General features: G+C 44.0%; 1 protein-coding gene across 3 annotated transcripts; it reads left to right on the top strand.

The window, feature by feature from the left end:
* The first annotated feature begins 1,755 nt into the window (after positions 1-1,755).
* Positions 1,756-25,564, top strand: fgf12a (fibroblast growth factor 12a). 3 transcript variants are annotated; one of them, XM_076097904.1, is made up of 6 exons: positions 7,344-7,784; positions 9,137-9,184; positions 12,121-12,231; positions 16,289-16,392; positions 23,815-24,013; positions 25,351-25,564. In XM_076097904.1, the coding sequence occupies exons 1-6, from the start codon at positions 7,589-7,591 to the stop codon at positions 25,464-25,466; spliced, it is 774 nt and encodes a 257-aa protein (XP_075954019.1). In that variant the 5' UTR covers positions 7,344-7,588; the 3' UTR covers positions 25,467-25,564. The 3 variants fall into 3 exon arrangements, with proteins under 3 accessions (XP_075954022.1, XP_075954019.1, XP_075954020.1); XM_076097907.1 differs by lacking the exons at positions 7,344-7,784; positions 9,137-9,184 and adding an exon at positions 1,756-1,892; XM_076097905.1 differs by lacking the exon at positions 9,137-9,184.
* The last annotated feature ends 360 nt before the right edge of the window (positions 25,565-25,924 follow it).

The following is a 25,924-nucleotide window of genomic DNA, read 5'->3' as shown; positions in this document are numbered from 1 at the left end:
TGTCTTAAAATATATCTTTATAATACATTAAAAGGAAATGAGATGGAAGATAGCACATTGTGAACTTTATATATTTTGAATCACATGTTTCACTTTCACATATCTCCATGCATTATTCTAAGGGCGTTATTTAGTTTAGTACTAGCATGTTTTTCTGTGATGGTCCAACAATTCTTGTCTTATTGTCGGTCCCAATCCTTAAAGTTTTGTAAGAGCAGCTAATGCTGTGAGATCAAACTCACTCGTTTCTTTCACATAATAAGTAAGAATGATCTCTCACTGAAGAAAGTGTGGTCTGTGGTGAAATAAAGCCTGTTATTTATTTGTACATGTTACTATCCTTTTTTAAATTATAAAGCAATTTTATTTATGAAGTGCTTTCCTATACTTATTCAGAGATGTCTAGTGTAGAGTTTGTATATACCGCAAATACAACGGTGCTTCACAGTTGTATTTACATTAACCCCGCTACAATTCGGTGGAAAATACTGTATCCTACATTTTATTAGACATCTTTAATTACTTAAAAAAACAAGATAAATATCTTACATTAAGAAACATATGTTGAGAATGATGTAGGCTATCGTTGCAGATTATGAACCAATAATATATAAAATAATTTAAATGATCTCTGCCTCGACTGATACAACAATGAAATGCTAGGCATATTTTGTACATTGATTCATCAGTAATAATAATCCAATGAAGCAATACGTTCAATACAACTTATACTTTAAGATAACATGTTCCCTTTTTACTTCTAGTATTTCTACCGTGTGCTAATGCTACTTTGACTAACTGTCAACAAGTGAAAACTATTTATTTGCCTTGTTCCACGTGGAGGTCCTGATCAACTTTATTTACTCAGACCACATGACTACTTTTAAGTTAGTACACGTGCACTGATGCACATTGATGCACTCAGGAGAAGCTGAAATTCGAGATAAAGTTGATGTAGGCTATACATTTTATTTTATTTTCCTGGTAATACCCTCGTGGTGAACGCATAGCTGCCGCACTGGTCGGACACGGAGGTGACCACTGTTGGCATCGCGGGCTTTCATAACGCAGTGAGTGACTGAGCCGTAAACTTTCTGGCGCCGTAGTGTCATCGCATAGAGAGAAAGCACCTTTGTCTTTGAAGCGGCGGGCTGCAGCTGACGTAGGCTCTGCGTTGCCCGCGTGTTCCCAAAGGATCTGGGGTAAAAAAAAAATAAAAAATGTATACAAAACTATTGGCTCCTGGGTTTCAACATCTGTGCAGCCAGCGCCGTATCGTCACATGAGCTGTCAGCTCCGCATTACCTCACTCGTGGCCGGCCTGTCACTTTACCCCTGCAGTGTTAACTTTGGCGTGCATGCTCTCTCTCTCTCTGTCTCTCTCTCTGTCTCTCTCTCTGCTGGTAAAGACACGAAGACAAGAGGAGGAGGAGGAGGAGGAGGAGGAGGAGGGGGTAGTGTACAATTAAGAGCACATTGTAACGTCCTTGCGTTGCCTTCCGTGGCGGAAGAGGAGTGTGCCGTGAACGCGAATGACCGCCGGTGGACGAGAAGAGGATAGACAAAGAAAGAGAGAGAGAGAGAGAGAGAGAGAGAGAGAGAGAGAGCAAGGGGGGATCACTCAAGATGCCTCTTTTTAGCGTAATTTGTCCTGCAGACGGTGCCCTTCCGGCGTTTGGAGGGCTGCTGTGAGCCTATAGCGAGAGGCTGGCTGGCTAAGCTATGCTGCCTGACCCTGCTGTGGTTGTCATAGCGTTGCCCGATTGTTTGGATTGAGGAGGGCTCCCATCAACCCAAATCAATGAGGATTCTGAGGCCATTCCTTCAGAAAGGAGCGCATATGCTGCAGTGTTTCTGTGGACAACGATCGAAGTCGACCACTATCCCCGACGGTGAGAGACAAACGTTTAGCACCATAGCTTTGCAAGCTACCTTCGCTTTGCATGCTTTCTCTCTTGAGTGATGAAAAAAAGAAAAAGAGAGAGGGGGGGGGGATTTAGAGAGAGGGGGGTGAGTGGTTTCATTGGCCAATCCAGTGTGTGAGTTACATCTTTCGAGTCTGCAGTGGAGGGAGCCTCTCCTTGTGGTCCTTTTTTTGCATCTGTCCCGCGTCTGTTGAGTGGTGGTTGTGTATGAGCGCAAATGCATGTGTGTGTGTGTGTGTGTGTGTGTGTGTGTGTGTGTGTGTGCGTGCGGGTAGCTGCTGGCTTTCAGCATCCATGGCCAGCCGCACTCCTCCAGAGAGAGAGAGAGAGAGAGAGAGAGAGAGAGAGAGCTCCAGATACTTTACCAGACCAAGCTGTATTTGCAGACCAGTGTGTTCCAGTGCTGCATCTGAAGCAGTGGGGCCAACAAATGTAACAATGCAGGGATGAAGTCATTACACTTCAGGGGGCCTGGAGAGGCAGCTTTGTTTTAGGGCCCCCAAAACAAGCTGCACAGTTCAGCACCACGGATAGCGCCGTGGCAGAAGTACTCCAGGTGCAGGGGCTCCCAAACTTTTTATGTCGGGAGTAAAAAGATTTCTATCATCCAGGATACCCCCACATTGATTACAGTTTGTCCCATTTGACAAGACAGAGTTAAATATGAAGTTAAAACTAGCCAACCGTCTCTACTAGGCTTTAACTACTTTAATGCATGGTGTAGTATAGTTTCAGATGAGCTGCATTTAGCCTCACCCGGGAAAACAAACACTACTTTTGAATGTGACTCACTTGTGCCACACATCCACTGTACAACAGAGAGTCTCAATAACACACACACACACACACACACACACACACACACACACACACACACACACACATGCATTTGCGCTCATACACAACCACCACTCAACAGTCTTTGGCAAAATGCCTAATATGCCTGCCTCGTCCTCTATTCATGTCTCTGCAAATCCACTGCAATGCTGCTGTTGTTCACTCCTAACACACCTACACCTCCAAAGTCATTAGAAAAACCATCCTACAGTATTTCCAGAGCAAGACAAAATGCTGTTTTACCGGGAGACAAATGCAACACCTTCTCCCGCCTCCTCCTGTCACATGCAGTTTGTAGACTCTCCAGTAGCTTCAGCTTGGAGCAGCTCTCATATTCAGGGCAGACAATTAGATACTCCATTAAGCACAGTTGATTCCTCCGAGGAAGTTGGACCAAAAGCAGCGCGCACACTGGGATCTGTTATAAAGCACCATCAGTCCTTACCCGGCATATCTGCTCACTGTTAGATGAACCGCATGACCTCATTCAAAACTTTACGAGTCAGCTCACAGCTGGATGCAAATTTAAAGCTTGTTTGACATGAAGCTGTGTCGGGTGATGCTTCGTTTGAAGTTTGTTCGTTTTTCAACTTGCCAATTCATTAACAAGTTCAAACTTTTTTTCTATTTGATTCTCTGTTTTTGACTTGTTGGGGTTCTTTTGCAAGAACTCCTAAAGAGGAGTTCCACTGTGTCTCTGCTGCACATCCAAAGCTCTAACGCGTTATTTCAAAATAGAGCTACAATATGATGACAGCATGCTTTGTGGATTTTTCAACAGTGCTCGTGGATGAATGGACTTGTCTGTCTATTATACATCAGTATAAGTGTCATCAGACACACTGAGCTTAACCTCGGCTGGTAACCCGATTGCATCACTCACTAAAAAAAAAATCAAAGTAAAGCAGGAAGAGCAGAAAATGTTCCGCTCACCAGGCACTGTGCCGAAATCCCCTGCTAGGGATTTTAGGCGGAAGATGTTTCTGAGCAGGCTTAAGTGTTTGCACCTGCGCTTTCCTTTGTAGTGTCAAGGTCTGCACCTGGCTCCTCTTGTGTTACAAGTTAAACACAGTAGTCGGGTTTGCAGGAGACTTGTGTGGTGGGTGGGATGGAAACAAAACCTTCTCACGAGTGATACTTATTTATTGTCTGTTTGTCAGTTTCAATGTGACTGTTCAGACCAATAGCAGGTTACATTTAGATAACTTTGGGAGCAAGCAACGATTTGTGTTAATGACTAATTGAATTTGTTCTAATAGTCTTAATTAGCGGTTGGTTGTCATCTCTCTGCTTGTGCTCATCTGGTTTTGTGGCTTGATGCTCAGGAGTAGGAACAGCAGTGAGATTAGACTGAAATAGTTTTAATGTAGTATGTATATCTTTTTTAATTCATATATTCATTTATCTATTTATCTAGGATTTAACTGCACTCATTTTGGTTGTAAATAAGAATCACTTCGTTTTTGCATTTCCAGTATATACCTCTCACACTCACTATGATCAAGCAGCAAGCTGTGGTTTGTGTCGGTGGTGTAAGTGTGCTACTGAGCCACAGCATCACACTTGTTCTCTCACAGCTCTCCTCTTTGCCTCCTGGAGACTTGGCAAGACAGTTTAGCAGACATTAGGAGACGAAAACTCACAGCTATTGTGAGTCAACAGATCTGTGAGGTGTCTCAAGGACATGCTGGAGTGACGGTCTTGAAGAGAATGGAACCTACCCGCGGGTCTCTCTCTCTCTCTCTCTCTCTCTCTCTCTCTCTCTCTCTCTCTCTCTCTCTCTCTCTCTCTCTCTCTCTCTGGACACATGTGGTTCATCATTGTTCCACAAGGGGGCAGCAGGTACAAAGAAATTACTCTGAACAACATGTTACTCCAGTAGTGGCACCTGAAGGAGGGCCACGGGGGGGGGGGGGGGGGGGGCTGATAAGGTAAAAAAACACACCGGCTGCACACGCAACATGTTTAACACAACATGTCTGCAGCATTTTCACTCATGTGTCAGAATGTGGTTTCAATAAATGCTGATGACTTACTCTGTCGGTAGCACACTGAGATGTTGACATCACGCTGTTTGAATAACTAGCAAACCTTTATGGAGTCAAATCATTTTAATTGACAATTCAAATGATTGCAATGGCCCTGCAGGGCATTTCATAGCGACAGTGTTTTATTGCCCGAGGGTATTTCCCAGCTGGAATGAAGTGGACATGAATTGTCTCTGGTAGAGGGAGGAAGCCTAGCAGATCCTCATTAGGGAATACTTTATCTTTTCCTGACTAAGATATATGTCCCATGTCTCTAGAGCTGCACGTCCACAAAGTCCCTCCTATTTGTGAGAAAGCTCTCTCACTCAATATACAACAAACCACCCGCTGTTTTTTTCTTCTTCTAAGAACTATCACGCTGCTGCATATCCGTTAGAATGATGAATGATATATTGATGTTGTTATTGATATTTCTTTATGCTGCAGTGGCATATTCATTTTTACTACGCACTGGCAATAAGAATACAGAATGCAGGTTTTGATTTCGACTCAAACTTTTCTTTTGCCATCCGTATTATGTCTGTCTTTCTCTCTGTCTCTGAGAACAGAGTGTAGTCTCTCTCTCTCTCTCTCTCTCTCTCTGACACACACACACACACACACGCGGGACCACACAAAGGTACCAGTGCTTCACATTTAACACTTCCATCCATTATATCCAAATCTTACGCAAGACAGTGGTAGTCCAAAGGAAATTGTCTCTCTGAGGGCTCGGTTTGGGGAGAAAATGTCAAACCCAGTCCTAGAAAAAAGCCTCTAAATGTTTCATGCAGTTTCATCAAGGGGAGGAGAGAGGTTTGCTCTGCTGCTGAACACTCACGTGTTCTTCCTCCCACAGTGTGTGTGTGTGTGTGTGTGTATGTGTGTGTGTGTGTGTGCTCCCCATCTCATACAATAATAGACATAAAACCAGCATGCTCACATGCACACATATTTGCAGGACATCTTCGGGGACTTTGCATTGATTTACATCTCATCCTTAACCATAATTTATAGTCATTCGCTGAATTCCAATGCAGAACAATTTAACAAATGCAGTGAAAACAATCGATTGGTTTGCATTAGTTGCCAGCAACTGATCTATGAGAGAAACACAAGCAGAATACAGTATGCTCTCACACGGGCACACGTGCACATGTATGCAGTCCCTCCCTCCTGGCTCAGAGAGTGTTAAAGGGCTTTGATTGTTACAGTATTTTTCATGGTTTATGATAAGGACTATTGTGCCGTTGTTTAAAATGTTATTTGTAATGTGTTGGGGTCGCCCCTGTCGTTTCCATAAACCATAAATCATAAATCATGTGTTGTGTCGCGGTCTTCAACGTACCATTTCTGTTGGGGGTTCATTGTGCTGAGACCTGTTGAAGCTAATCCTTTTATCCACGTTTAATATGTTCTTTAAGGCATGTGTGGCCACAGAGTTTTAGAAAATAAAACGCGCGCATATGTCCCCTAAGTATATAAACGTCACGTGACCTCCTCGTTGCCCCATCAAAAAAAACAACAACGATCGGATTTAAATTGTAATTCAAAGTAACAATTTTGAGACCACCCACCCCCCTATTTAGATGTCCACATTATCCCAAACGACTAAAAACCCCGCGCTCGCGCGCACCCACTTACCCCTGCATAAACACCCATCCAGCATTTCGCCTTCCCTTTTTTCCCCTATACATTTTATGTTCACGTCTTTTCTTCCTGGAGATCATCGATCTTTCCCCGTACGACCCTCCGAGAATTCCTAATAGGAACCTCAATCACGTATGGTTGCGTTAAAAGAGTTGGAGAGGGAGAGAGGGGGGTGCATGAGAGAGAGAATGGGAGAGGGAGGGAGGGAGAGAGAGAGAGAGAGAGAGAGAGAGAGTGAAGCGGACCGTGACCGTCCACTCTCGCTGTCGGCGATGTAACACACCGACAGCAATCGGGACGGGCTGGAAATCCTCTTTGCTCTGGCTTCTTTATTATTTGTGCGCTACAACAAAAAAATCCCTCCGATGCGTGTTCGCGTCAACTAATTGTTGCTCTGCAGACGACAATCCCGCCATGCAAGCTTAAATTACATCTCTGCAGCATCCGTGCAGCGCAGCCTCTGCTGCTGATTCTACCCCCCCCCCCCCCCCCGGCTGCATTTCCGAGGTGCCGTCGACGGAACCGGGGGACTGGGCTCACACATCTGGGTTCACCGCCCCTCCTCCTGGGCCGGCAGCGAACGGTCTCATTCATCGATGTGCGTGGAGTAATGAATTAAGGGGAGAAAAAAAAAAAAAAAAAAGTTCGGATCATTTCTCCTCCAGTCGCGCACGAGCGTCTCGTGCATGGATTTAGGTTAATGCGACTTATTTAAAAGGAAGCCTGTGGAGAGGCGCTTGTGCAGATGGGGATTACGGAGTCAGACGCGGCGCTCTTCACCTGGAATACCTGAAGCTCTCCAATGACGCGCAGCTGCATCAATTTAACAACTCTGTTGCATGTCGTTCACGGCTGACATGTCGGCCCCTGTGGTCTAGCCCGTCGATCGATGTTTTATATTCGACCGGTCGTCGTTGATTCGAAGCCCTGAGTGAATAAGACGCCGTACTGTCCCCCCTCATGAGGTCGCGTTGATGCCCGGGGACTCGGAGGATTTTCTGATCAGGATGACATTTGGTTGAAACGCTCGTGGACGCCAAACACAGCATCAACTCTCTCGGTTTTTTTTGTTTTGCGCCAAGAAGCTGCACCAAACATCCGACCGCTGCCGAACTATAGACTCTCGGTTTTCAGACTCGGTTCGGGGAGATGGCCGCGATCGCCAGCTCCCTGATCCGGCAGAAACGCCAGGCCAGGGAGTCGAACAGTGACCGGGTCTCTACATCGAAACGTCGCCCCAGTCCCAGCAAAGACCCCCGCACTCTCTGCGAGAAGCATTTCTTGGGGGTCTTCAGCAAAGTCCGTTTCTGCAGCGGCAAGAAAAGACCCGTTCGGCGGCGACCAGGTCAGTGCTTTAGATTTCTTTTTATTTATTTTTTTACTGATGTGTTATGTGGGCTCGTGAAAGCAGTTTTCCCCAGCCCCCCCACCCCATCCCGCCCCCCCTCCCTTTTGGACAATTATGCTGCAGTCAAGGGCTCCAATCTCAACCGGAGGAGAAAGTAGATTTTCTCCGCGGTGCAAAAAAAAAAATCCACCTGTTCCATTAAGGTCTTCTTGTTGTCTGTCGACCCACCGCGCACGACCCTCCCCTGTAAACCGAGCAGCGTGAATGTATAGCAAATGACCTGCATGCTGTGACGCGAGCCCCTTTATTTATTGGGATACTGCTCAGAATAATCGCTTACCCTGGACAAAAAACGAACTAATGCTACTGCGGTGCAATTTACCTCCCCTCTGTGCCACATCTGCAGTAATATTGAATTAGGCAATTTAAAGCAGCATTTATAAGTGTATTTAAGTTACATGTGTGTTTTGAAGGGGAGGGGGTGCAAACAATTAAGTGTGCAAAATCGAAGGCTTTAACACCCCCTCAAAATCGAAGGCTTTAACACCCCCTCCCCTTCAAAACACACATGTAACTTAAATACACTTATAAATGCTGCTTTAAATTGCCTAATTCAATATTACTGCAGATGTGGCACAGAGGGGAGGTAAATTGCACCGCAGTGCACCAAGGCTCTTTTGAGATTAAATGTTGTAATGGTAAAGGTTTATTGCCTAGAGGGAGCTTTACTGCAGTGAAGGGAGGTATAGCTTTAGTGATTAAGAGCTACTCTGGCTGTATTGATAGACATAGGCTCCGTGCCTACTACACTCCATAGTATAGCCTCCCCCCCTTTTTTGTTATTCCCCTGGCTCTGTCCTGCTGCACAGACCACGAGCCAGCCCTCCCCGAACCCAGATAGTTCTGTCTTCGATGAACGACGGAATGAGGCAGGACGACAGACAGAGAGACAGAGTTTCCTTATAAGGCAGAAAGGGAGACAGACACCCAGCCAGCCAGTCAGACTCAATTAAAACCCTGTCGCCGCGCAGCTTTATCGGACAGACAAAACAATCACAGTGCCAAAACTGCCACAAAATGCCAGAGTAGAAAACATAAGCAGACAGACAGACAACAAGCCAGTCAGGCCTCCAGACACTGTTGGGCAGGTAGGTGACTCCTTTCACATACATGGCCGAACAGAAAGCAGATGCTGTGTTTCCTCTAATTGATCATCCTTATCTTTCCAATGATGCCTTGCCATATATTTGCATATAAACAGCCGATACGCTGGAGAATTTATGAATTCTGCCTGTTTAAAAGACTGTTGTTTTTCCTTCTATCCCCCCCCCCCCCCCCCACTTCGTAAGATGCACCCTCGAAACCTCCACAGGTGTCCCATAAGGGCTGCAGGCTAGGTCAGTAGCTCAGCCTCCATCCGTGTGTGCTCGTCTCCACCCCATCTCGCGCCCATGTCGACTCCCCCTCGGCCAGGGAGGGGGGGGGGTAGGTGGGGAAGGGGTGGGTTGGGGAGGGACAGAGAGTGAGGGTGGGGCGGGGGGGGACCCTCTCCCTTGCTGATCTCTTCTTTTTTTTTCTTTCATCCCTCCTTCTGTGTGGCTTTGTTGGATTTTTTCAAGCTTAATTTCGTACTTTTCTTTCCTTTCTCGTAGCTAAAGCTCTCCTATAGCCAGTCGTTTGTCGCTCCTCTGTCTCTTCTCTATCTTTGTCTTTGGCTCTGCCTCTCCTCATTTTGTCTCTGCCTCATTCTCTCCGTCAGTCAATGTCGGATCAGTCTATCTATCCTCGCTACTTGTTCTGTGTCTGTAAATATGTGTCAAGTGCTGCTGTGTGTAAGTGTAGTAGAGGTTGATAGTGTATTTTGGTGTACATGGATATGTTGTGTTTCTCCCTGTCAAACACTATATCAGAACAGGTGATGATCATTCTGCATTTCATGGTCATGACGCCATTTGTCGACGTACATAAATGTTTTTGTCCTTCTGTATTGGTATGAAGTAAATCTATTGACGTTTTGATGGCCCATACACACAGAATGATTTGCTGTATGTTGCCACTGAAATACTTTTTCTTGTAGCACAGACATATGTTGTAAATTCTGAAGTTTGACATGAAGTCAGTTTAAACCTGCACACACAGCACACAGCACACAGCACACACTTTCTGCTAAATGATTGGAACTGATGAGCCGTCAGCGATTGCTCGGGCCCACGTTGAGGTCTTAATTTATGGAAGTGTAGTTAGCACATGTAATTTACTGATGTGTACACTCCCATGTACTTGCGCACACACACACTCACACACACACTCTCCTCACCCTGCCTGTGATGGATGATGAAGGGCCCGTCCCAGGAATTGATGGCCCCATCCCAGGGGTAGGTGAGTCGGGGACTGATGGTCAGGATGATGTACAGTTGAGGTGAACCCAGTCTAGTTGGGGGTCATCACTACTCCGCGTCGTCTTTCTATGGGCTCTCACTTGTCTTCTGTCAAATATGAATGAGGGCATATGCACCAGTAATTACTGCAGTGATCAGCTTTCAAGTAAAGACTTAACATCTGCTGTTACTGTTGAAGACAGAAAAACTTTGATTATGTTTTTCTCTCCTGATACCAAGTTAGAAAATGTTTTGTTTTGCTCTTATGGTTTTTTTTTTGTGCCCACCTTGACTGCATGACCACCAAGTCTTGACCTTAGAGGACAGTCGGGCTCACTCATATCCCCTTATTGCAATCACGTACATCATTTATCAGAACATGCTGTGAGCCCTGCAAAGCAAGCATTTTCAGTTGCTGAATGTGTATTTATTTAGCCACATAAAACAAAACCGCAGCCATTCAACTGTGACAAAACGCATCATTTGTTTCTTCGGTCAGGCTGAGAATAAACGGAGGATTAGTAGCATCCAGCGACGGAGTTGATGTCTGATTTCAATGGAGTCTCAAAAACCAAACACATTATAGTTCAGTGATTCATTATTCCCAGTAAACCCGAAGAAAACATACGAACATGGTTTCATATACTTACTCTCCATCTTTTCTTTTATCTGGCAAACAAACTACCTCTCCAGTGTTTCCCTGTCAAAAGCCACAACCCAAGTCCTTTGTACGCGAATGGTGTCATTTGACTCTTGACTTCTGCGTTTGCGTAAAATCAAAAGACCTGCCTGACATTAGATGGGCCGCGGAGACCGCACGTACATTTCCCCTCACATAAACTCTTTTTAGCCTTTCTTTGCCCCCACCTGAAGTGGTGAGCGCTTCGAGCTGCACCCTGGCCAGCTGCCAGATGTCACAGCCTCAAAGTTGGAGGTCAGTTCAGGGTTATTGCAATGAGAAAAAAAAAAAAAAAAACTCTTGGAAACTTTAGGTCAGTTTCTTTTAGGTCAGGAAAAAGCGCTGGAATCCTTTTTGGGTGAACATGTTCCCTGTAAAAACTCTTAGAATCTCTTTCATTGAATGCCAGTGATATCAACCCAAAAAATGCACAGTTGCTTCATACCAAATAAAGAAAATCATTGGCATATTAGTGTACATTATGAAGTTAAACTTTAGTTTCCAAATGATGCAAAATGCCTTTTTGTTCTGTGCGAGTTACGGTAAGACATTATGAGAAAGTATCTCATTGGTTTTCTGTCACGGTGTTGTCATTGTTAAGGCCTTCCCGTCAAACAGCCATTTTTGGGATTATGTAGTAACAGATGACTCATTACAAACTGTCCATCACAGTCTTATTGGTATTCAACAGATGTAAGAGTTAAATGAAGGGCTGAAATAGAAAGTGTTTTTAGTTAGCAGGCAACTCATGAGGATGGATTCAGCCACGAGAACAATATGATTTAATAAATGTTTAATTATAATTATGTAATTATAGAGATTCACTTAATAAAGTGATTTACTTACATTTCTATTTGAATTATGCAATTCAAAACCAGTCATATAAAGGCTTTAAATAATCTGACATGAAAACACAACAGTCAGTGTTTTTAAATGCTTCAAGAAATCTAAAGAGTGAAGAGTGCGTTATTGTTCTGCTGGTACTCTCCATCTTTCACAGCCAGCTTTGCCTTCTTTAATTAATCGAACACTACATTTTTGTTTTTGTGAAACGTGTGTCGGTAAAACATTTCAGCATTTTTAAGCTGCTTGATGTGAAGAGCTGTGAGAGGGCAAACACTTAGCCAAAAGCAAAGGTGTATCAACTCTTTTGAGTATTTCTGTACACAATGTTGAGAATGCTGTTCTGACATATTCTTGGTGGGGATGGGGCTGTGGCTTGGCCGACGGTTTGTGTGTATGCGTGTGTGTCTGTGTGTGTGTGTGTGTGTTTCAGAGCCGCAGCTGAAAGGCATCGTGACGCGACTGTTCAGCCAGCAGGGCTTCTACCTGCAGATGCAGCCGGATGGAACCATTGATGGCAGCAAGGACGAGAACACCGACCACAGTGAGTGGAGCTCTATGGAAGCTGCAGCTTCCAGCATAAAACACCTAATGGCAATGAGTCACATGGTTATATAATATATTACCACATTTAATGAGCTGTGCTTTATCCTTTTTAATTCTCACACAACTGATGCCAGCCTAAAGCATTCCCAAATTAGTTAAAATTATTCTTATTATAAGATGATCAATACAAAAAACCTACAATTTTAAACGGGAACCATTCACCAAATTCCACAAGGTAGAATGCCCTCTTTTCCACTTCTTGTTATGCAATAGCATGGATAAGATACAACTGTAGACATAAATGTGTCAAAAACTACTCCGATGGTTTATGAATCCAGTTCTCTCAAAAGCATACCTTTCACGGTAAGTAAAAGCATTATTTATGGGAGCATCTTGTATTGTAATTTATATTCCCAAGTAAAAATGTATTCCAATACCCCCGTCGCTCTCCCTCCAAGTAAACTGCGTCTGCTGTGTACACTGCATGATTGTAAGTGGCACGTTGTTTTGATTGATTTGGCTCTGAAGCGCGTGTGATTAACACCGCAGAAATCCCTTCCTGGAAAAACCCATCGCCTGAAACAACTGCAGCCCCACAGCTTCAGTTGTAGTGACATAGATCCCTGCCTGAGCCGGTTCTTTGCGATATTTCACCACCCAATCGACTTTCCATAGTGGACCACCCGAGGATAAATAGTCTCCGGGGAACAGGCCCCTACAGATATCACACCCCCTTCCTTGCTCTCACAGAAACAGAAAAACAGGGAAAACATTTATTAAGACATCCAGTATAGGCTTTTGTAACAGTTTCCCATGGGAGGCGGCGGATCAAGGAAGATATCTGTGTCAGCGGAGAAGGGTCGTCAAAGCCGAATAATGACGACACTCCCAGTCTGGAGTGAGGCCAGACAGGAAACCAATCATGACCTTTCTTCTCTGAAACATCCTGCCAATCCTGAAGGCAGCTGGAGCCAAAGCTGCTGGATCGTGGCCGTCATGCGGTGGAAAGAAAGGTCTCTCCCTGTCACTCGTCGCTTTATATTTTTTGAGGAGATAGATCGTCGGTACTTATGGTATAAAGAAAGATTACAGCACAAAAAAAAGAAGAGTGAAAAACTTCCACACAATGCATTTCCCCTGTGCACCTTTAGCACATTGCTGTTTTTTGGAGGCTCCATTGTGTTCTAAAGTTTTTTGGCTGATGAGGTTTTTGTTGTATGCGAGGGTTTCCCCACCTCTAGGTAATCCTCTTGTTAAGCAGTCCGCTTGCCCAGGGATGGAGGAATGCAGTGAATAATTCAGCCAGAGGAAACTAAAAATACCACCTTCCCTGTTTGTACCCAATGAATAATTCTCTATATGAGATGCCTCCAGCTCAGAGACGGTCGGAAGGCAAGACACGGAAAGGGAGCAGGCGAGAGCCGGAGGTGCAATGAGAGGAATGTGTTTTGAGCAGAAAGATAGAGACAAAAAGAGTAAAGAAAAAAGTGATCAAGAGAGATGGGAATGGTGGAAGAAGATTTAGAATTCAGGTCTTGCACTGAGCTATTGATCGCCCGGCTGGATTATCAAAATAACAGATCGCCCTCACCCTTGAACCACTCCACTCTCTGACCTGCAGCATCTTCAGCAGCTGCAGATGGAACGCAGCAATGTATTGTCAGGTTGAGGTTCAGTGGAAGCGAATGGGATTGAGGAGCATGACGGTCGCGCCTGCATACTAGGTGCGACCTGAGCCCGTTTCAATTCCAGTTTTTATTATTTGCTATATTTCTGCGCTGGATGACAACAAGTGCCGAGACAAGGACACAACTGCAGGGCAAATAGGTTTAGCTTGAGAAATGCACAACAAATGGAATTCTGCTTTCACAAAAGACTTGTTTGACCCAACATATTCAGTACACTGCGAGGAGTAATAGAATAGATTTGTCACTGCGGTATGTAAAACTGCTTTAGTGGTAAGCATGACTGGCAGTGCTACGCTTAACTAACTGCGAGGGCTGTGGAACACCATTCAATTTATTAACACCCATGTTCAAATTTGAACAGTTATTAATTTGACTGTCGTCAGTTGATCGCCCGCCTTGATTACCTGCACACGCTGCAGCTCCAGAAAGATATTGCTGGTTATGAGACACCTGCGGTATCGGGCGTTCGCACTCCATCTGACTCTGATGCTCCTGGTTGATGGACGAGATGAAACCAAGACTCTTTCTCTTAGTTGAAGACCCTCTCACTAATTTCACTGTATATAACAATATATATAAGAACAAATACCTCACACTACTGTACTGTATAGACCAGCTCTCCCATCTTTTATTTGCATTTCTCTCTGGATTTGGATACGTGCCCTTGGCATATGAAGTTTGGCTCAGTGTTTCTCTAAACCTTTCCTGCAGGCTTTATTTTCCCGCTGCGCCTGTATTCCTCACATCAAATGCACTTCCTTTAGCCTACCTGCAGGATTTGCTTGTCGCCGATTACCGCTCCACTGGAAGAATTGCCGTTTCAAGGATTTCGGCTTTGTCTGGCTCTTTGACGATAGAAGATTCCTTAAAATCTCTCGACTCTGCACCATGCCAGATGCTCTCTTTTCTCGCTGAGAGATAAGATTGAGGTTATTAAGGAAGAAGAATAGCAATCAGGCACTCTAACAGTAGTAATTATGAGATCCATCAACCATAGAAGTCTGTCTGTTGTGTTATTCTTTGGTTGGCAAATGAGAGCAGGGACGGCAGATCATAACTATAGCAAAATTGTGGACTAGCGTGCCATATTGTATGCCTCTTTTCCTCCCACTTTTCAAGCTATTATGTGAGTCTTTCGAGGGCCGTATTGCAAGTATGTTTTGATAGGTGAAGGTGGTCCAGGGTGGAACACTTCTGGGTTTTAGTGATACGTGACAGAATTGTGGGCTCTGCGTCTGAGAGACACTGCCAGTCAACTGAGCGACAAAGGCAGCAGCCACGAAAGGCAAATGGAAAGAGGAGCGGGGGAACAGACGGAGGGGAAGGAGAGAGTTGTGACGGAAAAGAGAGATTGAAAAGCCTGAGAAAACAAAATGTAAGGTGCTAATGGACTCATATTCTGCCAGGGTAGGCCTATCTCAAAGATCTGGCCCCTGAAGGGTATACAAAACTGCAAGAGTGGCCAGTGTGTATCACTTGAACCAGTGGCCTTAGGGCAGAGTTAAACCATTGGCACGCGAAAGCAGCGCGTCGATATTTATCGAGTGAAATTGAATCTGTTCGTGTTGTCACGTCTCATCTCGTCCCAGCCAGCTTTATCTGATAGTCCCCATCGCCACCTGCAGAACAATCCTCCCAACAGTACAGGGAATAAAGAGTGTCCTCGCACCTTCATCAAACGTACGCCCATGAAAGTCACTTTTCAATAGAGAAGAACTTCTTTCAATAGAACTTTTCCAGAGATAACAGGAAGTCTAATCAAATCAGACTTGTTTGCAGATTTAATAAAGCCTCTTAGATGATTGACCAAAGATCTTTGAGACCACACTTGAAATGTAATGCGGGTCGTGTACACGGTGTTATTCAACATTAAAGGCCTGAAAACAAATGTTCTCAATCAGCTTATTACCGCGTTCGATGCCAACTACGTCTAATCAAACCAGAGCTGTTGGCTACAAATTCACATAAATATAAATCAATGAGACAATACCTGTATTTCTGTGCTACATTCATGTGTAATTTCATCCCTTTAGTAAATATCGAATATATTTGTATTCAGCTCGGTGGGCATCTGTTTATACTATTTATCGTTGTTATGCCATCTTTATTTTGTACGAGAAAGTTCTGGGTTTCTGCTTTAACGTTAATGCTTCACTGTCACGATGAGGTGCGTCAATGTTCCCATTGTTTATGCCCCGCACTTTACTGCTGACAGCCAAAAAAAAGAGATCAGAGAATGTCACGTCTTCAAGAGTTGAGTGGAAACTCAATTGTCCTATTCTGTCCTTTCTGTCTGATGTCTCTCTGTCTCTTCGTATCTGTCCGGCTGTCCCTCCCTCCCTCCCTCGACCTCACTCTGTTCTGCAGCCCTGTTTAATCTTATCCCCGTGGGTCTGAGAGTGGTGGCCATCCAGGGATTGAAGAGTGGCTTCTACATCGCCATGAATGGAGAGGGCATGCTCTACAGCTCGGTAAGATACCGCCCCTTTGCTCCACTCGCGTAGGTTGTGCACGTGTGTCACCAGAATGTGTGTTCATTTACACGTGTTATGTTTTGTTCTGTTTGTTGTCTCTTTTAATATCCCACTGCAGCAAAGCCCCTTCTAAGCCCCTTTCATCTCTGCTCCATTCGAGAGCTCTTCGGATGTGCCTTTGTGTTGCCGTGCAGCGCTTATTCCCCCCCCTCTTTGTTGTTGAAGCAGCACCACGCATGTTTTTCATTTAATTTGACATCAAGTTCAGTGCTCAGCCCTTTTTAAAATTGCCTCTTCATATATTACCGGCTACTAACGGAGGTTCGTTATGCAGCACCTGTAAACCGAATTTCCACTGAATTTCATTGTGCTTTTGATGCTGATGGTGTTGCTTCCTTTAACTTTATCATCCTGATTCTGAATCATAAAATGATATACATATAGGCTGGTGTGGGTAGCAGATGCACAGGCGTTGGTGGACCCAGTCACAGATGCCAGTCGGAGAAAACATTAAGTCATGGCTAATGGCATTGAGGACGAGGAGATGTTTCTGGAGCACGTTTATGGAAATGAGCTGCAGTGGAAGAGAGTGTGTGTGTGTGTGTGTGTGTGTGTGTGTGTGTGTGAGAGAGAGTGTGCCAGAGAAGTGGGGTGGGGGGCATAGGCAGAGATGTAGAGACAGGAAGATATCCCTAGTTGGCATGGTTATATAACCGTCAGTCTCATGGTGCTACGAAGACAGAAGAGGATGGGAGGGCTCCGTTACCCACAAACCTCGGCTGAGGGACATTGTGGCGGACATCTGAAACAGTTATGATAAATGTCTGGCAAGAGCTGGAATTCACAAACTGCCAATCAAATTTTTTCTTTGTCAAAAGTACTCGTAAAAATCCGTGAAGGACACAGTGAAATCCAGTGTCTGTTATGTCTGCCACTTTTACTGCGAGAGAGATAGGAGAACATTTTGAAGCGGACCACATAAACGGCGTGCATGCTGCAATTTATTTTTTTAAAGCCGAATAAATTCAGCGCCAACATTTTCAGTGGAGCGAGCGTTCTCGCTCAGTACGACTTGAGCACAACTCAGTGCCTCCACAGATGTGTGATCGCTCAAAAGTTCAAAGAAGGAAGTACGATAAATGCGCAGGCTGTTATGACTCACCCGGTAAGACGGATTCATTCATAACTAAAGGCTCATAAACAAGTGCACGATTTACAGCCCTACTATGAGGCTTATAATAACCCTCCACCCACCTATCTACGTCAAAAGTCTTTCAATTCATTAAATAGACCACAAGTTGGAGATGCTGTATGACCTCCCACACACACACCCTTGATGAAATCCTCATTTGGGTCATAATTATTCATTACAAGTGATTCAGGATTTCAGAGGCAAACTGTTTTTTTAAAATCATCATTTTAACATATTTTTGATGTTTCTATCCCGGGGAGAAGAGGGTGTTGGTCAGAAGGCAAAAACATGTTTGCAGCAAGAGCTGAAAGTCCATTTTAATCAAAACTATGCAGTGAACGAACTCTCTGGCCATATGGAGGAGGTCCGGCTCCTCAGATGTGTAGCATGGGGAATTAGCATGCATTTGTAGGCAGAACGCCGGTGGCGGGCTGGATCACAGGAAGGCTCACAAGCCTTGAAGAGCCACAGAGTGCTCATAAAGAGGCCAGATTAACATGGAAAGCTCAAATAGCCTCCGTTTCTCTCTCAAACTCGAATTATTTACCAGCTTAATTTACCAACACAGATTATGCTTGTGATAGACACTGTGCTGCAAGAGGACTGTAAAGGAGAACATTTCTGTTCTGTATTCACACTTTTATGAGAGCCCTCATGATGCAATCGGCGCTATAAAAGAAGTCCTTCACTTTCATCATCTTATTACTTACACATTTACTTTTACTGTTATTTGTCCAGATCTTTATCTTTCCCCCCCTGCACCTCCCTCGCTTATTCGCTATCCTCCCTCTTCTTGAAAGATCTCCATTACACTCTTTTTTGCCTTATAAACCATTTGTCACTGCTTGTTTTGTCGTCTTATGTTGTCTGCCTAACATCTGAGAGCCGAGATGCACGGCTCTTACCCCCCCCCCACTGTCTTGTTAGGGAGAAAATGCGACAAGCTTCGTCTTCTATGGGAGATGATCCTGAGCGGTTGTTGTGTTGCAACTTTGGGAAGCCTTTCTCTCAGTCTGTTATCTAGGTGTCAGGTATCTGGCCCGTTACCATTAATTAGGTGGTAACTCACATGCTGGTCGCTGGCTTTTCTTGCTGGGAGTGCAGAGCTCACGGTCGAGGCTGTTGCAGATGGGAAGCTGATATAGCAACGGGTGAGCAGGGTGATAATGCTTGTGTGGAGTGCTTAGCGATGAAGTGCGTGGGGGCTGAGCATCTACAATGAAGAGCTCCCTTCCATTATTTATAGCACTTCTCAATATGACCTAGTTTACTGCAGTAACCACTGTTCTCTGCGCTATCCATCTATCTATCTCGAACAGGCACATCTGTCCATAGCTGCACACACAGCAGCCTCTGAACTGTTCAATCGGCTACTCATCTTACAGCTTCTTATTTATGTCACAGAAAAAAAGTAATGCGTCTCAGTAAAACCTTCACGTAAGGCCCTGAGGGACGACTGAGAGGGAGTTAGTGTGGAAGGTCAAGGAGAGATTTACAGATTTTGTTCGGGTGACGAATGATGATGGCAAGTCTTCATCTTTTCTGTCTGGAACAAAAATGGTTCGCAGAAGTTAGGAGAGTCGAATTAAAACTTGAGTGAAGTCTGTGTGAGTTTTTGGGTGCATTGGGGCTGCAACTAATGATAGTTTTATTAATTGTTTAGTCTAATAAATGTCATAAATGATTCGGCTGCCCCCTCTTAGTCGATTAGTCGACTAATTGGCCTAAAGATTTCTTTAGTAGATTAGTGTTTTTTTATGCTTTTTTTCAAGCTGAATGACTTATTTCCCAAAAAAACTTATGAGCACATCTCTGGTAAACACAAGATTTAAAGTGGTGCTTTTGTGTGATTCTTCGTGGAGGGACTCAGTTTTGCAGATCTGGCAATTAAATCAACTAGTCGATTAGTCGACAAAAGTGGAAGTCGAATAAGAATTTCTTTGGTCAAGGACAACTAATTGTTTATCAACCTTTCGGGGGTTAATTTTCTGTCAATTTACTGCTTTAGCTTTAGTGTACATGCACATTATTAAATTGCTTGTCTGTGACGATGGCGCTAAAGACGGTGCTCCCGAGGTGAAGAGAGAGAAAAAGTAAAGTCAGTAAAGAGCATCAGGAAATTAGACATCATCAATGTCCTCCCCGGAGGAAGTTAAGGGAAGGACAGAACCTTCAGTGAAAGTGATGATTGACTTTCAGAGTATGACAAACAAAATGATAAACAGGGGGGGTGGGGGGGGGGGGGGGGGGGGGGGGGGGAGTGAGAAAGAGAGTTTTTCAGTTTAAGTAATGTCTAGACAATCCCCGACCTGAATCTCTCTACCAGAATAATAATGAGCTCCCCGGGAGTTCCATTACATGGCAGACTGGGATTCTCACTGAGGCTAAATCTCTCTGATACACCAGTGACTCAGGCTCATATGTGACACCCCCCCCCATACCCTCCACTTATTCCAAAGTCAAATGGACGCCTGTCGGCAGCAGCAGCGCTCCTTAATGGAGAGCCGGAGAGCTGCCTCCCTCCTCGGATGGAGCCACTATCTGATTGGGATTCAGGATGCGTTCAACTCAGTTCTGTTAGCAACCCAGTAGCCTAGAGGCCATTCATCTCGATTTAGAGCAGAAAACAGAGTGCGAGTGGCCACTCATCCTCACTATAAGTACATAGCCTATGAAATCTGATAAGTTAGGAGATAATCATAGGATGGTAGCTAGTTTTACATACATGAATATAACCATAATTAGGACCATATTACATCAAACGCAAGTTGAACACGACAATTTTTTTTACATTTTTGGGGGACCAACTCAAACGACAACCTTTGGGTCCCTGGGACTCACTACACTGAAAACCTATCAACATCATTAATTAACATCTACATATACTTATAGTATCAAAAGAAAAGGGGTACTCATAATGCAGAATGGCCAATTAGGGATCACTAAATCTGGTTAAATCTTATCTTTATCCATAATAATGCGTCATCTTTTAGTTGTTGACTATATTTTGTTATTAATATGAATCTGCAAAGTAAACAAGTAACTAAAGGTATCAAATGTGGTGGAGTAAAAAGTAAATCAATTCTTCATCCTCTGAACTGAAGTGGAGTCGAAGTATAACGTACCATAAAATACAAATAAGTCTTTTGGTTCAAATGAATTCAAGGTGTTGTGGGCTGAAACTGGTAAAGCATTTATATTCTGTTCTCAGCTTTATGGTGTTTGTTCACTACACTTCTGTGTTTGTTTATCCTCAGCTCCCTCATGTTAGAGAGTGAGCAGCCTCACGTGCCCAGTTTCACTAACAAGTCCTTCGCCTCTCTCCTTCAGAGCACCACGGAATATAAATAAGCGCCCTTATAAATAGTTCATCATTGATGAGCGCAGCCTGTTCGTGCTGAAAACGTGGCACGTCTTTTTCTAAATATTTCCTTGTCTTGCCGCGGTAACACACTTTGGTTGATTACGTTTTCCTGGCAGAGGAAGCGACAGCGCAAACCCGTCGGGTGTTTTGCGTTGAGTACGTGTGCGCATGTAGCCGTTCGCCAGTGTGTATTTCTGTGCTCTTCCTTCCCTCTGTGGTTCACGCGTGTCCTTTAAGAAGATCCCATTAATCAGGAGAGAGACTCAGACCTCTTCACCTCATATTTCCACTCTGTCATCCACAAACAAGGTACTCTGTCAAAGACTTCAAAGTCACTTACATTCCACCCCTATCGTTCCCGAGCCACCAGGGTGCTTTCTAAACTGCTCCTAGCCCTTTTCATGGACAGTAACAGAGTGTTGTCCTTGTGGATGAATTTGGAGGGGATTCTACTGCGTGTCAGCAAAGCGAAGTGGCTGATTGTGAAGGGTAGGATTCTAGAGCGCACTTCTGTGTGGGTGTGTGTGTGTGTGTGTGTACTCGGCCTGATTTTGGCTCCAAACAGATGAAGAAGGGACGATGCCTGCTGGTGTGTAATGTATCACTGTCTGCCCCCCACCCACTCAAACACATATGTTCACACGCAAACACACAGGCAGCCAGACGGGGACGACGTGACCCCCAGTGCCCCCCGACAGAGCCAGAGACGTCTGCTGTTTGACGGTGCCCAGATAAAGTCAGCCGCCAGCTCTCCACAGAGCTCGTCCTCCCTCCTGCCGACCAGCTAGACGTTTCCACGCACAGCCGACCATGTGACCTCACCTTCCCAGAGTCCTTTACACAGCCTGCTATGCACTGCTGTGTCTTATAAATGAGCGGTCACACACACTCATTTAGCTAAACTGGTGTGCCATGCGATTGGGCGAAAGTTGCACAAATCGCACAAAGTATAATTACTACATGTACTGTGAAAGGTTGATAGTGACAAACCCACACATCACCGAACTCCCTAGTGGTCTGTCTCGCAATTTGTAACCTTGTTTTGATTCAAGGTTTTTATCAATGCCTTTCTAGTGATGCCCTTTCAGCAACACATCTCGGTGTGACCGGGGCTTAAGGTGGTAATATGTCAACAAGTGGCCAAAAAATCAATACGTTCAACATGTCACACTTTAGAGTTGGTTTTCCCGCAAACAGCTTTTAAGGGTAATTTCACCTGAATAACAAAAACACATCTTTCCTCACTTACTGCTAGTGGTGTCTAGCTACTAACAACTATAGATCAGGTTTAATTTGCCCAGGTTTTGAGATAAACTGCTCTTATATTTCTTCCTCCAACCCGATACAATGGATGAATGGAATTTAGTTTGAGGTGCTTAGAGCAGAAAAAAGATATAGGAGGCCACGATTTGCTAATTCACACGCACAATATATAATCTATTAACTCAATTGAATTATGTCGTTCCCACATTTTGAATAATTCGTGGGCACGAATTAAATAAGCCTTATTTTTGCCTTGCACAAGGCCAAGTCTTTCATTCTAGCCGCCACCTGCTTGCACTTGTCCTTGGTCCCTAGACTTTTAAATGAAGCTTTACTTTAGCTTGGGGATGAGTTATCAAACCATGTTGACAACTCTTGCCTTGCAAGGGGATTATTGTTAATAAAAGGCAATTAGTGTTTCCTGTTGTTTACTGAAGGTCCACCACAGTTTCATGAAGCAAACATATTTGTACGCTTCTCAACGGGTGTGGCTCGCACCATCTGCACAAGGGATTCAAGACTGTCAACCGCGGCGGACGGTCCTCAGGGCATCAGGAGTATGCGGCGATGTCGGAAACCCACCCGACACGTCTTGAAACGCGGACCCCATCTCGTTCGCCATGCTTTGTGGGCGTGCCCTTTTTTGCTGTGTTTAACCCAACTTTTCTAAGCTTCTTCCCCCTCTCTCTTTTTCTCTCTCTATCTCTCAAATTCAAATAGCTTTATTGGCATGATCATAATAAAATACAGTATTGCCAAAGCACTGTACTCTCTCTTTCTCTTTCTCTTTCTCTTTTTCTCTCTCTCTCTCTCAAACACACACGTAAACATTCACCTCCAGCAGGAAGCAAAATTGGGCTGTCAGTCAACTGGACAACCTTAAAAGGGCACAGAACCCCCCATGAGATATTAATGAATGAAATACATCACCGAAACCCAAACACACACACACACAGACAGACAGTACGGTACAAAGTCTGCTTGAATTGAGACCACACAAAATCCACCGAGCCAGCTGTTCCACCATTATCTCCATCACGTTCACAAATGAATGCGTCTTAGATTTGTTAGGGGTAAGACAGTGGAGAGCACGGTTTTGTCTGCTGAACTGTCTCGACAATAATCTGGCAGCGCTCCTAGTCCCGTCAGTGTATCAAATATCTGGCTCGTCCCCTTTTTCGTGTCATTCCTCTCCACCTCCTGTGTGTCCCCTTGACTTTCTCCTTGACCTGCTGCTTTGATAATGAAGCAAAAAGATAACAATCTTCCATTGTTGTTCACCATTATTCTAATAAGACTATTACTTAGATTCCAAGGATATCTGTGTGTGTGTGTGAATACAGTATGTTTACTGACCTTGGCAGTGTACACATGCTAGTGATGAGAGCCAATATTGGCAGAGTGAAACAGACACAGCTTTCCTTTTTTTTTTTTTCTGAAATGGGACTTCATTAAAATCATCCTTCTGTTGTGTTGCTGGTTATGTCTGTATTCATGTGGATACAAAAAAAAAAATGAATTTTGTGTTTGCGTATACATTGATTGATATGTACCGTGTGCTATCTGTATCCTTCAGTCTCTTCTTTTTTTGTTTTTGCAGGAGATGTTCACACCTGAGTGCAAGTTCAAGGAGTCCGTTTTCGAGAACTACTACGTGATCTACTCGTCCACTGTGTACCGGCAGCAGGAGTCGGGCCGGGCCTGGTTCCTCGGCCTCACCAAGGAGGGACAAGTCATGAAGGGCAACCGGGTCAAGAAGACTAAGCCCTCGTCACACTTTGTGCCCAGGCCCATCGAAGGTACGAGAAGCGGTCTTTTTTTAATGTTTGGTTTGTTTCTTTTTGTGGTTATGCGTGTACTTCCAGATTACTATAAATTGGGTGTACTATTTCAGATATTCTACCCAATTACATGACATGTGGTATGAAAACTATTACGGTCTTTATTCCAGCACAATTAACATTTTGCAGTGGTCACAGTGGTTAAGGTTTAGGGTTAACCGAAGGCAAAACATATATGTGTATGTCTTAAATTTAAAATGTTTTGCTTTAGCAGACGACTATCTTGTTTCAGATAATATATTAGCAACAAGGAGGTTTTAAATGATCTTGCTATGACAGAACTGTGATCGATTACCTTCCTAGTTTTAATTCTCTAAAAGTTCCATGATTGAAATGAGTGCTCTGAAGATACAGATTTATAGTTCAGGGTTGGCAGTCATTTCAAGTGTTCACATTTGAAGTTAATAGGCTTTGACATTTTTAAATAGGTTTAGAAAATTAGCTTATTCAGTTTCTTGCTGAAAGTTAGATGAAATAATATAGACGCCACTCATGTCTGTATGCTAAGTATGATAATACAACCACAGACTGTGAATAACAAGTGGACGTAGTCACCATGACGTCAGCCATTGGTTTGTGGACTACGGTTTTTAAGTCTTGAATTGGCATTTTACTCTAAATGGGACCATGATTTACTAAATGAACACCATGCTGTAATGAAGACAACTTGAAAATATAGCGATTGAGACCATAAACTCATGTTTACAATGTTTACTGAGGTACTAAATCAAGTGAGGAGTAGCATTATTTTCTCATAGACTTCTATTCAATCAGAATTATTTTTGCAACCAGAGGAGTCGCCCCCTGCCATTAGAAATAATTCAAGTTTCAAGTTGGTGGGTGGAATTCTTCACCTGTTAATGCCATGCAAGTTTCCCCATCGCCACTCTTTATGCTAAGCTAAGCATGTTGGCTGCTAGCTGCAACTGTAGAGAGTGGTATTGATCCTCTCATCTAACTTAAATCTATTGTTTTGACAGTCAGACTCAAGATTCATTCATTTTGTGCATTTCTTTAGCAGGTGTGGGTTTATTTTTAAATATCACCTCTAATGTTTTTCTAGTGAGAGCAGAGTTTGATCTCATTAAAACTTGTTGAGCAATGGGACAAAAAGTGCTTACATGGCCCTAATTCCCTGCCTGGTAAAAGTGTCCCTCCAGCCTCACACCTGACCATGTCTCTATCTCCACATCCATCTCTTCAATCTGCTCTCCATTGTCTCCTTTTTGAGCTCCTCCTCTCTTTGTCCTGTCGTCTCCTCCTCCTCCTCTCCTCTCTTTACATCTCCACTACAGTTTGTATGTACAGGGAGCCGTCAATGCATGAGATAGAGGACAAGCACCGCTCCAGGAAGAGCTCAGGGACTCCCACCATGAATGGAGGAAAAGCTGTCAATCAGGACTCCACATAGCAGCGGGGGGAGGGGCTTCCAGCAGGGGGAGTTGCCTCATCCTGACTCAGGGGGAGGGGCCATAGGAAAACTCAACACCACCCTCCCCCCCCCCCCCCCCCCCCAAAAAAAAGAATACGCACCACCATCCCCTCTGCAAAAAAAACAGGGTGTTGCGTCGACGAGGAGCTATTACCGTACACCCAAGACAACAAAAACAGAACTGAACTCTTGCCTGTGAAAACCTTTTAGATGAATTAATATCAAACCAGAGGATATATATATATTAAAAGAAAAAAACATTTTCAATCAGGACGTGACCAACATTTTATGCAAAAAAAAAGAGAAAAAGCTGTGATAAACAAACAAAGGAATGGTGGTCTCTCTTCACACAAATACAAATATATATCATTTCCAATTTATGCTGTGAAAAACAAGCTTTAATACATGTTCAATTTTCATACATTGGTTTCTTTTCT

Source organism: Anarhichas minor, unplaced genomic scaffold, assembly GCF_050575085.1.
Source record: "Anarhichas minor isolate MPS153535 unplaced genomic scaffold, ASM5057508v1 ptg000024l, whole genome shotgun sequence".
NCBI lineage: Eukaryota > Metazoa > Chordata > Actinopteri > Perciformes > Anarhichadidae > Anarhichas > Anarhichas minor.
This window is presented reverse-complemented; position numbering and strand designations above follow the sequence as displayed.